Consider the following 12,634-nt stretch of genomic DNA (forward strand, 5'->3'; position numbering starts at 1 on the left):
CTGATACCAGGCACTGTTGCGCTTTTCAACCACATGGGGGAGCTGTAAGTCATTTTTACATGGAAACTACATAGTGTTGCTTTAAATAAGGTCATGGATTTCTTTTCAAGCTCTTTTGCTTTTATGACAAACTGTTCTAAAATTTTCTGTGGACCTGCGCTGCGGAAAACCCTTATATGGAGCTGGATTGGGCGTGTTTTATGCAAATTACCAACCTCGTGCACGCGGCCGCTCACGTAGAACACTCCAAATTCACTAACGTAAGAACAAGTATACGAACAAATTCATGTGTGTACGCACGTGTTGTGAATTAGGCAGAAAGTTTTCGTGAATAGTTCAAGTGTACGTATAAATACGAAAAACGTACGCAAATATTAGTGAATGAGATCCAGTGTTCTTAATATGACAAAGTTTTTGATAAATGCCATTATTGTTTATTTTTTTAATCAGTGTATACCACTAGCCAACTAAATGAATATACTGTAACATGGCAAAGATTAATGCACATTTATATATTGATTCAATAGATTTATAGCATTTAAAAAAACTTGTCATGGATTTATTGCATTTTGAGGAAAAAATTATATGAAAATCAAATTATGGATTATCATAACCTAAAGATGCTATGTGAAACTTTGTAACAGAAAATAGTGGTTTTCATCTTGTCACTTTCTTGGTATTGAAAACACATTTTACCGAAATTAGTCAAAATGGATTTATTGCGTTTTGGAACCAAACACTTCAAATATAACCTTGATATCTTTAATGTTGACTGAGTAAGGTCATGTCAAAAATTGAAATCTATGTGATGCTCCTTATCTTATTCGATTATAAGACTTGAGTCAGACAGTGTCACATATTCATTACAAAAAATATATAAATAAAACATTTAAATAATACATTAATGCATCAGTATGGAAAAATAAGCATGGATGGATAAAAACCAAAGATAACGTAAAATGGATAAACATCAAAAAAGGAATGAATCAATAAAGGATCTAAAGAGGAGGAACTGGGGGATGCACAACATGCCCCAAGGCACTGCAGTTAGAGCTCCGGCTGCGCTTTAATCGAGCTTCCAGATCGGAGGCAGGACGTGGCAGTCATCTCACCCTGTGCCCTGTTTTCAATATTCAGTGTTTGGAGCTCTTAGGATGCTGCGGAGATGCTCTTGTGAGTCACCATGACAACAAGGAGACCGAGAGTAGCGCAGAAACTCGGAAAGTAAGGGACGTAAAACGCGAACATCACAACAGATCATTTTTCTCCCTCCGCACGCGCGAAATGCTCTTCTCATCCCGCGTTTGTCAGCGGCTTACTTTTCAATGTCGACGCAGCAATGACCAGAAAAAAATACTCTTTTACCAGCTCGTCCTTCATTTTTATTTAAAGCCATCATTTCACGGGACGCCCGGGACGTTTTATGAGATTTGTCTCATAAGTCCTGCCGCTTCTGTCTTTGGGAGAAATTGTATTTGATATCTGATCCATAATTTATGTCAGGCTCTATATAAGAGATCATGTTCATTTCACAGTGTTGGTGGGAATGATAAGTACGGATGGCTCTCGGTTTAATGCCCCATTTAATTGAATGTGAACTGTATTGCTTGGCCAAACTTCATTCCTTCTTCTTAAGGAATGAAAGGGCTAAATGCTTCAAGGAATATGAAATATAGATTATGAATGATGCTGTTCATTTTGCATGGCACATTTCCCATAAAGGACGCATATACCACGATGTTTAAAGCAATCATACCTAAACCCAAGCATCAATACATTAAGCATTCGATCTAGCGTTTCTTCGATCGCCCACACGCAGTATCTTATACGGATGGGCAATAAAGTCCAATATAGCATGATTAATTTATCTCGCACGCGCTTGAGGATTGCAATGTAGAGCGTGACAGTCTTAACAGTCTTGACTCTGTAATACCAGCACTCTCACTTTTCCCGTTCTCAAGCTCCAGACCCCTGCGAGGTTGTCATAGCGACACAGCCATTGACATTACATGTGTTCCGCTAATGCCTTACATTGTGGGGTGAACAAACAACCTAAAGCACGGCACGTATACGAATACAGATGTCACACGTGTCTTCGCAATGGAAGAGAGAGACATTTAATGGAAACGTTGCACAGATGTACCGACATACAAAAAGGAAAACACAAAATCATAGAGACACAAGGAACAAGAGACATACAATACAGCATATACTACGACAGCATTCAGAGATGCAGTGCCCGAGGACATGAGAAGACAGCGATGTGGTGTGGATTAGCGCACGTTGACAGACGGGGAAATGGAGAACGAGACAGAGAGAAATGAAAGGGGGTAGAGATAGGGAGTGGAGCGTTAAACATCAGAAACATTTGAGGGGTTTTAATGTGTCCATTAAAGCGCCATTAGTATGGTGATAAGCAGAGGTATTGCCCTCTTCAGCAGCTGTGCATGTGTGTCAAAGAGAGGCCGTCATGGCTGTACACACTGGCGTTATGGCTAGCCTATGGGTTTCTTCGAAAGACTGAAAGAGGTTGTGTTTCAAAGTCTAGCAAGCTGCCAACCTAGACAGAATTTTGGAAATCATAGGCCCAATTTCGAAACTGATGCTCATTAGAGAAAAGCTGCGAATGCTGGCTAGATACCCAGCAAGCATTTATGAGTTTAAAAGATGTCTAACAGCTGTCCAAACACAGCCCAGACGTCTTGGCTAAAACAAGATGTCAGGGAAAATTTAATAGACGTCTAAACATAGCCCAAAAATGAAATAAATAAATGAATGAACATAAACACCTTATAATCACTATTGAATATCATGCATAGGGTTGCAAATGGGTGGAAAATTTCTGGAAACTTTACATGGGAAATTCATCTGGGGATGAGTCAACTTAAAGTTATAGCGGAAGATTTTCACGAATTTTTAAAAAGAACCACCCCTTCACATTTAAAAAAAATAATGCACATGCGCAACACTCTACCTGCTCCAGAGAGGGAACGCCTATTAAACGTGTGCACGAGAGAAAGCATCTTCTCTTCGGTCTGTTTACAAGTAGCTGTCGGCATGTTTACCATGTCTGCACGGTTTGTGACTTATGCCAGGGCTAGCTTCGCTATTCATAGCTTACATCAACTTTTTCTAGCGGTAATTTTAAATGGATTTCTCAAAATAGCATGCCAAACTTTACCTGTCGAGTAGAAACTTTGCGTGGGAAGCCCAACCTGTGCTTGTGAAATAGTCTCCGAAAAACACTCTGGTCTTGTTTTTTTCTTCTTCTTGTCATACAGTTTGTAGACACTTTTTCTCTTGCGACATTTTGAAAAAACAAGATGAGAACACGAGCTTCAATGAATGGCTGAAACCGTAGACCACCACACCTGAAAGTGCGCATGTGCAGAAAGCGAACCTAGGGACGAGCACGTACAACGGCCTTACGTCAACATACCACCAGAAAGATTGGGATGACCAATAGTCTTGATGATTCACCTGGAAAAAGAAAATCTTCCGCAATACCTTTAATGGGAATTAATGGGAATTGATTATTATAAATTAGGGAGATTTACCAAAACGATATCATATACAAAGTACATAAATAAACATTTAATCTATTCATAAGCAGACATGCATGCAAAGTAATACAAATATTTGAAGAATCCTGATACTTACACTCATCAAGCCTGGATTCGTTTGATCAAAAATCCTCCCATGTGGCCTCAAGGGCCCTTCAGTAAGAAGTGTGCTTTGTGCATGCGACTGAGAAATGTGCATGGAAAAAATATAACTGAAATTGCTTTAAATCTTTAAAAAAAATATTTGGTAAATTTTGTTTCATTAAATTTAAGCTCCCTGTTATAGGCAGCTTTGCTGTTTTTTTTTCACATTTTATTCCCATTAATTCCCATATATTCCCCTGAACTCCCGTTGAAAGTTTTCAGCCTTGAAAATTTCCAGAATTTTGCAACCCTAATCATTCATCTCTTAAGTTATTTTGGCAAAAACAGTATGCAATTAATTAAAGAGGACCAATTATCTGATTCACGATTTTACTTCTCCTTTGGTGTGTAGGTGTGTATAAGTGCTGCGCCGATACTACTATTTAATTTCTGATACCGATGTCGATAACAGAACCTTGAGTATGTGTCGATATCCAACATCATCTCTATCGCCCTTTTAATCAATTAAGCTGCAATAACACATTTGTTAGCCCTACAAAAAGCTTAAACAGAGCTACAGAACTCAAATCTTTTACTGTGCAACAAATACTGTGCAAATTCAAGACTCAATGAAACATTGTGCAATACTGCTGCTTCATTTTTATTTAAATATGTCAAACAGACTAGTAGCAACATTTTTAGTTAGTCAGCACAAAAAAATGAAAATTAAATTTAACCCTCTGGGGTCTAAGGGGTTTTAGGGCCCTTGGGAAGTTTTGACATGCACTGACATTTGTGTTTTTTTCAGTTGCTTAAAAACATATTAATGGCAAAAGTCTCACAACACAGTGTTCAGCACAAACTGGGCTACAATTTTATATAATCAACATCTATGTACAAAAAATTTTTTTATGCGTGTTTTTTGAAAAAGCAAAATTTTTAAGTCACTGATATAAGTCCACAAAACTCATTCTAAACATGATTTCCCAAGACTTTTCAAAACAGGATCTAGTAGTCTAGAGTTTTTTCTTCAAAATGATGTGAAAATCATTCGGCCTACTCATTCACATAAAACAATATATTGATTTACAATTTCTAAGACACTTTTGCCTGGGAAAGGCTGTATGCGTGGAGGCGGGAAAGCTCCTGAATAATCAGTGATTGACAGCTGAGGAACAAAAGAAGTGCATAATGAGCCACATAATGAGCCTTGTAGGAATGTTCAACAGGAATGTAACTTTCTCTGTAGTAAAACCATGATAAGGTTTACTTTTCAATATAATGTAAATACACACACACACACACACATATTATATATATATATTTTTTTTTCTATTGAAATATTTTCTATTAATTTCACAAGTATAAGTTATAGGTGTAACTTTGGACAATTAAAGTGCAACTTTGTGCAAATTCATGTTGCTCAGCAAGTTGCGCTTTACGGCAAGTTGCCATGACAAAGTCCGTGTTGGTATCAGATGGGATCGTACTCCCCGACTTCTACAATATCCGATCCAGCCAATTCCACCAATATCCAAATAATATCACCACTAGTGTGTATTAGTACATGTTATTGATATGCAATAGGTACAAACCCCAAAGTATATGATGACACAAGTTATTGTCTCCAACGTAAATCTGTTTTCTTGGACTACAACAAATACATGGATTGTATGCAACAGTTTCCTTCCTGGGATTGGTGATGTGGACTAGACCGACATTATCATAATTCCTCCCGCTTGGACTCACAACCAAATCTTTCAAACATGGTAAGAAGCGTCACATTTCCGGTTGACGTCAGAGGTATTTAGACCAATCAAAACATACAGATCAGCATAACAAAATGAGTGCGTTTCAAAAAGACAAAGAAATCTGGAGCTACAAAAATGTACGGTATGTGAAATAATGTGTTTTGAACCATAAACCATGCAAACATATTGTATTATACCAAATACACAAAATAATGTTGTTTTTAGCAATGAAAAAAGTTTATTTTGGCTTGAAGTGGGTTATTCATAGCCGTACTACGTCTGGTCTATAGCTAAGCTAGACGGTAAAATGGCGGCTTTTTCTTGCTGGGTAGGAACATTCGTATGCTGACCGAATTGATAAACCATTCTGATGCCCAAAATAATATCTACAGTATTATGAAAGGATATCTGCTGAGCCCAAAAAGCTCCCCAAAAGTGCAATCTGTACTGTAGGCATGCTCTAATGTATCTATAATGATTAAAAATTTGTCAATGTAGGAATGATTGAACGTACTCATAACGCCCAAAGCTTCGAAAGTGTTATTAATGCCTAAAAGTGCCCACAAATGCAATTCACGTAGGAACATTACAACTTAGCCTATGGTGTTATACGGCTTGGCTATAATGCTGTATAGGCAGAAACATTTAAATGTGCCCATGATGCCTAAAAACGCTGTCTAAGCAGAAACCTTTAAACATGCCTATGCTTCCCAAAGATGCATCCTAGTGTAAGCAGCGACATTCAAATGTGCCCATGACACTGAGAAATGCTGTTAAGGTGGCAACATTAAAACGTGCCTAATGCCCAAAACGCACACTGTATCATTTAGCATCTATAAAAGACAGCCAAAGAGAACGAGGGAGGAAGTTGGCTAAAGATTTTTCAATAGCGCATTCTGTACAGACAGCACAAGTTAATGAGAGGAAGTGGGCGTCGAAGTGAGAACGTGAGAGATGGAGTAGACCTTGAATGAGCGAGTGAGCGAATCCATAAGCGAGCGTGCAAGTAAATAACACTGGAGGGTGAGCGAGGGCGAGATTGAGTGAGGGTAAAGCCGAGGCGTCTGGGAGATCTGTTGCTCTGGTGGCAGTCTGTGATATTTCCCTGTGCACCAAACCCAATTATCCTATTTACATGCAAAACGACACTGCATGCGTGCCTCTTTAGAGGGAAGCTAGGAATGGAGAGGAAAAATGAAGGGATGAGAACGTGAGGGACAACAAAAGAGGTGAGATATGGAGGAGACCAAAACTGAGAGTATGACGAGATAAAGAGGTGGAATTAGAAAGAGAGAGCAAGCCACATTTGCATGCTTCCCTACTATATAGCCTTCTTTAAGCAGTATGTCAAATGAGTGATGTCCAAATATGCAGTACTTTTGATACAATCAATAGATGACATCTGCTAAGATGCTAAAGTGTGCAACTACTTTACCATCCCATATAATTATAGATTTAGAAAGAGAGAAGACATAAATTTACCCCCCCCCCCAAAAAAAAATGCACATTGAAAGGTGAGAGGCAGTGTTGCCGACTGGGCTGGAATGCAGGTGAGCATTCATCACACTCCATTACCTTAAGCAGTAACAAAAAGTTAGCAGTAGGGGGCAACAAGTCTGTAGCAATATGCTTACTCATTGTAATGTACTGTAAGCACTCTGATCTTCACATCCTTCCAGTGTCTGCCTTTAATGACTGATTTAAAAACAGCTTTGAGCACATCTGCATTCATATTTAATCTACAGACGGTAGATTGTGCTGTTCTCACATCAGATTGTAATATGGTGTGACGGTCCAAGGTCATATCTGAATAATACACCGCAACTGTGTTCATCTGTAGGTCTGTTCTGTTGGCTGGACTGTAAGATCACGCCTGTTTGAAGGAAAGAATATAAAGGAAAGAAATACAAATCAGAGTAATATTTATTTTTACCTAACGTGAAGTCTATTCATAATTGTAATAGTTTGTATTAGACTGATGATCCCTGTTCATTTTTCTTTACTCCTCAGTTTCAAATCAGTTGCTTTTTAGTTAAAATGGATAATCAATGGTTTAGACGGTAAGAGCTACTCTGACCATTCAGCTAATAGCTCAGAGGTAGAACATTGCATTGGCAGCGCAAAAGGTCATTGGCTTAAACCACTGATCTAGATAAATTACTTGATTGCGCATGACGTCACAATTGTGAAGCCACCACGCCGCCATATTGGTATGCCCAAACATTCTATTAAATTAATAGAATGTTATCAGATTTCAATGATAAAACAGTACTTTATCAGTCTTTGTTTTATATCTGAAGTCTCACTGTACATTATTACAATGTAAACGTCCTAAGCATGTACATTTATTTATTAAAAGTTGAAAAATTTGCTTTTTAAACAGTAAGAAACTATACATTCATCTTCATTACAGTATCAAACTTGATTCAGCAATATAAAAACAACACCCAATTTCGCTGCTGCTGTGGTTATTAAAGGCCATAGAATATTAGCCTGGTCCAACCAGACTCTCGTACATTCATTTCATTTGTACTGAAGCGAAATGAAAATTAAGCAGAAGCACATAGGAGGGCGGAAGGCTAATAGAATATAAGTTTACTTTACAACTCGGAAAAATAGCTGACCGTTTACCTTAATGTCAAAAAACTTTATTTACACCTGTGTCATTACAACAGAATGCAGCAGACACACTCACCTTAACGTCCCTTATCACGCCCGATTAAAACATAAACATTGCAAATAACATCAGATGTAACAAATAATTTACGTACACATATCACAAAATTAATCTTGTGCGACGGATACGCTGTAGACCGGGTGAATTTAGATCATGATTTTGAATGTAAGTCAATGACGCCCTTTGTCGGTTGGGAATACCAGGGTGGCAGCTCGAATTCTTCAGTGGCTTCACTTCTTGTTTATAATACATACTAATAATAATTTATACCTTGTGACGCGCGGTAAGCGGCTTTGAATTAAAGCGTTTGCCAAATGCATAAATGTAAATTTAAGTAAAGGTCACTAAGACCAGATGTGGATCACAGAAAATAAGACACTTAGGACCAGATTTAGTAAATGGGGCAAATTAGCATAAGAGCGCAATTTCAAAAAAGCGCAGATGGGAGTAGTAATATCTGCAGGATATTTACTAAAAAGGCGCAACAGCTCATTTCCATAATGACCAGTGATGCGAATGATACCATGGACATCATCGCAGCTGAAAGTGCGGAGTGTAAAATCACAGCTAAATAACCCATAGTACACTAAAAAGTGAAGGTTTATAAGTTTTAAAATGTATTGTGTGACATTTTCTAGGCACATATCATGGCTTGGCAAAAATATTTTTTGAATAATATGTTCCTTAGTGCTCTGTTCAAAATACCGATCCGACGATACATCATCATGAAGGCCATACAGCACCTTCCGTATCGATTCGGATGCACTTTTGAATGTAGCGTGACGAATCGCTGTTGATCCATGGTCCATATGGAAAGGTCCATATGTGACTCGCAGAGTAGGTAGAGTGAAAGGTAGCGGGGTACACTTTCACTTTCCGTGTCCGTCTCGCGGGTGCACGCGTCTGTACAAGTTGCACGCTGCATAGGCTACTCTCTCTCGCGTGAGTGTGTATTTAAAATCAATGAGTTCAGAAAACAGAGATATCTTAGCCTATACTACTGCAAAGGGCTTTATTAGCCACTCTCTTATAAAACAGTACTAACGCACTGTCGTGAGAAGAAACACGACAAAGAGCTGCATCTGAAATATGTACGTCTAGAGGAGACATAGAGAGCTACTTCAAACTATATATTTATATTAAATAGTATTAAGTCTGACTGCATGTTTATATGTATATTCATAGATATAGAATAATTAAATGAGAGACATATATAATACCTAGAGTAAGGCACTATCTTTGTAAAACTGCTTTGAAAAAAAAAACATAAGTACTAACTTAAAATTAAGTATTTCTACGAGTTAACCCAAATGCAAATAAATATAAATGAATGGCAAAAACACAGCTGTTACAACAATGCTTATTCAATGTACAATAAACAGTTAATTATATTAATAATAATGTTACTAACTTCTGAACAAAATATCAAAATAGTATTGTATCGTAATGTGTATCATATCGTGGCCTTGCATCGGGATGCGTATCGTATCGGGAAATTGTTGGCGATACACAGCCTAGCATTCCAAATAAACTGTTATGTGTGGGAAAAATCCTCTTCCTTGTACCATGTGCTCTTTAATCTCTGCGATGCCGCCTCCTGTCGGCAACAATTGCAACAATTTCACCTGCACTAACCTTAGTAAATCGCGTTGTGTGAATTATTTAAATACTATCCTCCCATAATTTTTGTGTACTCCTAGAAATCCATATGCAAAAGGTCAGTCGTTATTTAAAATTATAAACAAAATGATTTTTTTAAGTTAGCTGTTAGTAAATCTGGCCCAAAAGGCTATGTTTACACAACAACAATGTAGTGAAAAAAGGAGAAGCTTTGTATTTGCGTTTTTGAAAAATTTCACAAAATAAATGAAATAAACATGAAATAAATAAACAATGCCAATAAACCGGCTGATGTCTTGCTTGAAATCAATGAAAGCTTGGACCCGGAAACGGCATTCCTTACATCACAACTTAACAAGATGATTATATAAAAAAACAAATGCAAACAAAAATTTTAAGCGGAATAGACCTTTTAAAATTCCATGCTATTCCAAAAATTCCATGACCCGTGGGAACCCTGACATTTACACAGAACCACGAAGATGACTTTATACGCTGCATTGGGTGTCATGGTGATGTTACTTTCTAATGAAACACTATGGTACATGCCTGCGCACATAAACATTCTTCCACAGAGCAATAAATACAAACAAACAAGTGGGCGAAAGCATCGAGCAGCTTTGTTTAGACGGACGATGCGTTTATTACTAAGTGACCCTGGACTTAAAAGCACCAAAGTTAAGCATTACAAAACTCAGAGCAAAACAAACACATTCCTGTAGGCCACCACTGTTGTTTTCGGTTATACAACACATGTGCATGACATCACCGGTACCACAGATTGACATGAAGACAACAAGCCATCGTTATGATGATCAAAAACTTGCACTTTGAAATTCGTCTTCAAACACTGTTGTCTTGTAATCAAACAGCCAGAACACATACAAACTTTCCTGTTTATGATGTTGATGTAAATTGCCCCTAAGATCCAAGTGTTTATAGCTTGTGGTTTTAAAACAAAAAGGCAAAAAATTAAATAAGAAAAATGATCTAACTGTAAATGATGTAAACTGTAGATTCTGTGCTTAGCACTAATGAACAGAGATCAATGGAAAAACCATTAAATCCCAAAACACAGCAACAATTCTAAAGGTCTACGACTTCTTGCACCAGCGTGATGCTGCCCTTTAGAAATAGATGTTGCAACATTTTAAGGTAGGAATGCAAAACCCTTTCAAGTAAAGGATAAAGTTGGGTCATCTTGTTTCCTCCTAGTACGCAGAGCTCAAACAATATCTTAATAATAATAAGTGGTGGCAAAGTGGGCTAGAGATAACACTTAATGTGGAAACTAACTGGCCGGTTGGCAGTTAACTAAGCTTTGTCACCTGATGTCATATTTAATGACTGACTTTTGAAGGTGGGAAGAAGATTTATGATTCCCTCAGTTCACACCTGACTGACAGGAACACTTTTGTGAGCGCTCCCCCAATAAGAAACAAGTTGATGGTGCTGTTCGAGGCCACCGTTTTTTGAAAATTGAGTGATTTGTGGAAAACATGACTGACAGGCTGCAAATCCCTGCAGAATGGGCTGTCAAACACCCATCAAATGCAGGTGGGTGTGTTAGTGAAAGCATGTGAAGTCATCTGGCTCTGGGATGAAAAACAAGGACAGAAAAGCCAGGAAACAGACAACAGAGAGTTTTGATGCAGTCATCACATTTGCGCTATTTGGCATTGCTATTCATTGCAGCTCGGCATTTTAGATACTCATTAGAGATTTTTATTTTGCCGCCAATGATGTTCCCAGTTTAAGGCAATTTTCTTCAACAGTACAAAGCCAATGTAGTGTTCATGCATATTTAACATCGTTGATGCAGGGCTTGAAAAAACAAAAGATTTTTGTTTATGTAAGTTGTGTGGATGTATTACCAAGCCCGCAACAAAGTGCAATAAATATTTATTAAATGATCCAACATTGTTTGTTATTTTTAATGGAGTGAGTCTAGTCTGCGCATACGTCAATACTTTTATCGTTTCAAAAGCAGCCGGGAATTTAATTAGTATTTTTTCTAGAGCAGATCAATATGGTCCAAACCCCCCACCTCCGCGTGACGGTTAAAATCATATCAAACAAAAACAAGTTTCTCACCTGATCCTATCTGGCACCCTCCGAGTTTGGTTTCCATCCATCACACAGTTTCCAGCAAAGCTCGTCCCTCTAGCCCCACCGTACTCCCTACGTAAAGCCATGGCGCCATGCGTCAGTACCGACACTCCCTTTGCGATACGCCGCCGAGGTTCGTCCCTCCATCCCTGGGGTCGCACTGCAAACAGAGCCTTGGGTAGACCTTCCAGACCTAGTCCTGACAGACCTGGTCCAACTGCAAACCACATGTGGGAAGGGGTCGCCTGACCTGATGCCCACGCTGCCTTAAAAATGTGCTCCGCCTCTTCCTGTGAGCAATACAGGAGTCGCACCTACAGAAACAAAGCAACACTTCAGAAGGATCTAATTTTTATTAAAAAGTCAATACTGATCTTACTAATTTCCTGATATTATTGTGTACACCGATCTTTTTCAAATAAATTTGATCAATTGTTAAATTAATAAGAATTTTAATTTTTAATTTTTCAGAATCTTAGACAGTAATGAGATTAGATGGAGAGCAAATGTGAGTCTTGTGTGTCAGCCTAATGCTGTGTTCAGACCAGCCACGGTAGAGGCATCAAGCGCAAATAATTTCAATGTTAAGTCAATGTAAAGACACGTTGACACGCATCAGGAGGTCTCGCTGTGCGAATGAGGCGTTTAGCGAAGCGTGTTAGACACGATTCTGCCTCATTCACGCGTCTAGTCGCGTGAATAGAGCATAGCCAGAGGAAATGCGCAAGTTGAAAATTTTTTACTTTGGCGGAAAAACACACAGTGTTAACCAATCAGGAGCTTGCGCTAGTAGTGACGTGATTACAGAAAGTGATCAGAGTCGCAGAAGC

At 38.3% G+C, this 12,634-nt stretch overlaps 1 protein-coding gene across 2 annotated transcripts in view; it reads right to left on the bottom strand.

The window, feature by feature from the left end:
- Positions 1–12,634, bottom strand: part of grin2da (glutamate receptor, ionotropic, N-methyl D-aspartate 2D, a) — a 100,878-nt gene that overhangs the window by 26,187 nt on the left and 62,057 nt on the right. Inside the window, exon 4 of one of the 2 annotated variants that reach the window (XM_065287918.2) lies at positions 11,790–12,118. In XM_065287918.2, the coding sequence (XP_065143990.1) occupies positions 11,790–12,118 (329 nt within the window). Of the gene's footprint in view, positions 1–7,032; positions 7,222–11,789; positions 12,119–12,634 lie in introns of those variants that run through there. The other variant, XM_065287919.2, reaches the window with a different exon arrangement.

This window comes from Paramisgurnus dabryanus, chromosome 19, assembly GCF_030506205.2.
Source record: "Paramisgurnus dabryanus chromosome 19, PD_genome_1.1, whole genome shotgun sequence".
Classification (NCBI taxonomy): domain Eukaryota; kingdom Metazoa; phylum Chordata; class Actinopteri; order Cypriniformes; family Cobitidae; genus Paramisgurnus; species Paramisgurnus dabryanus.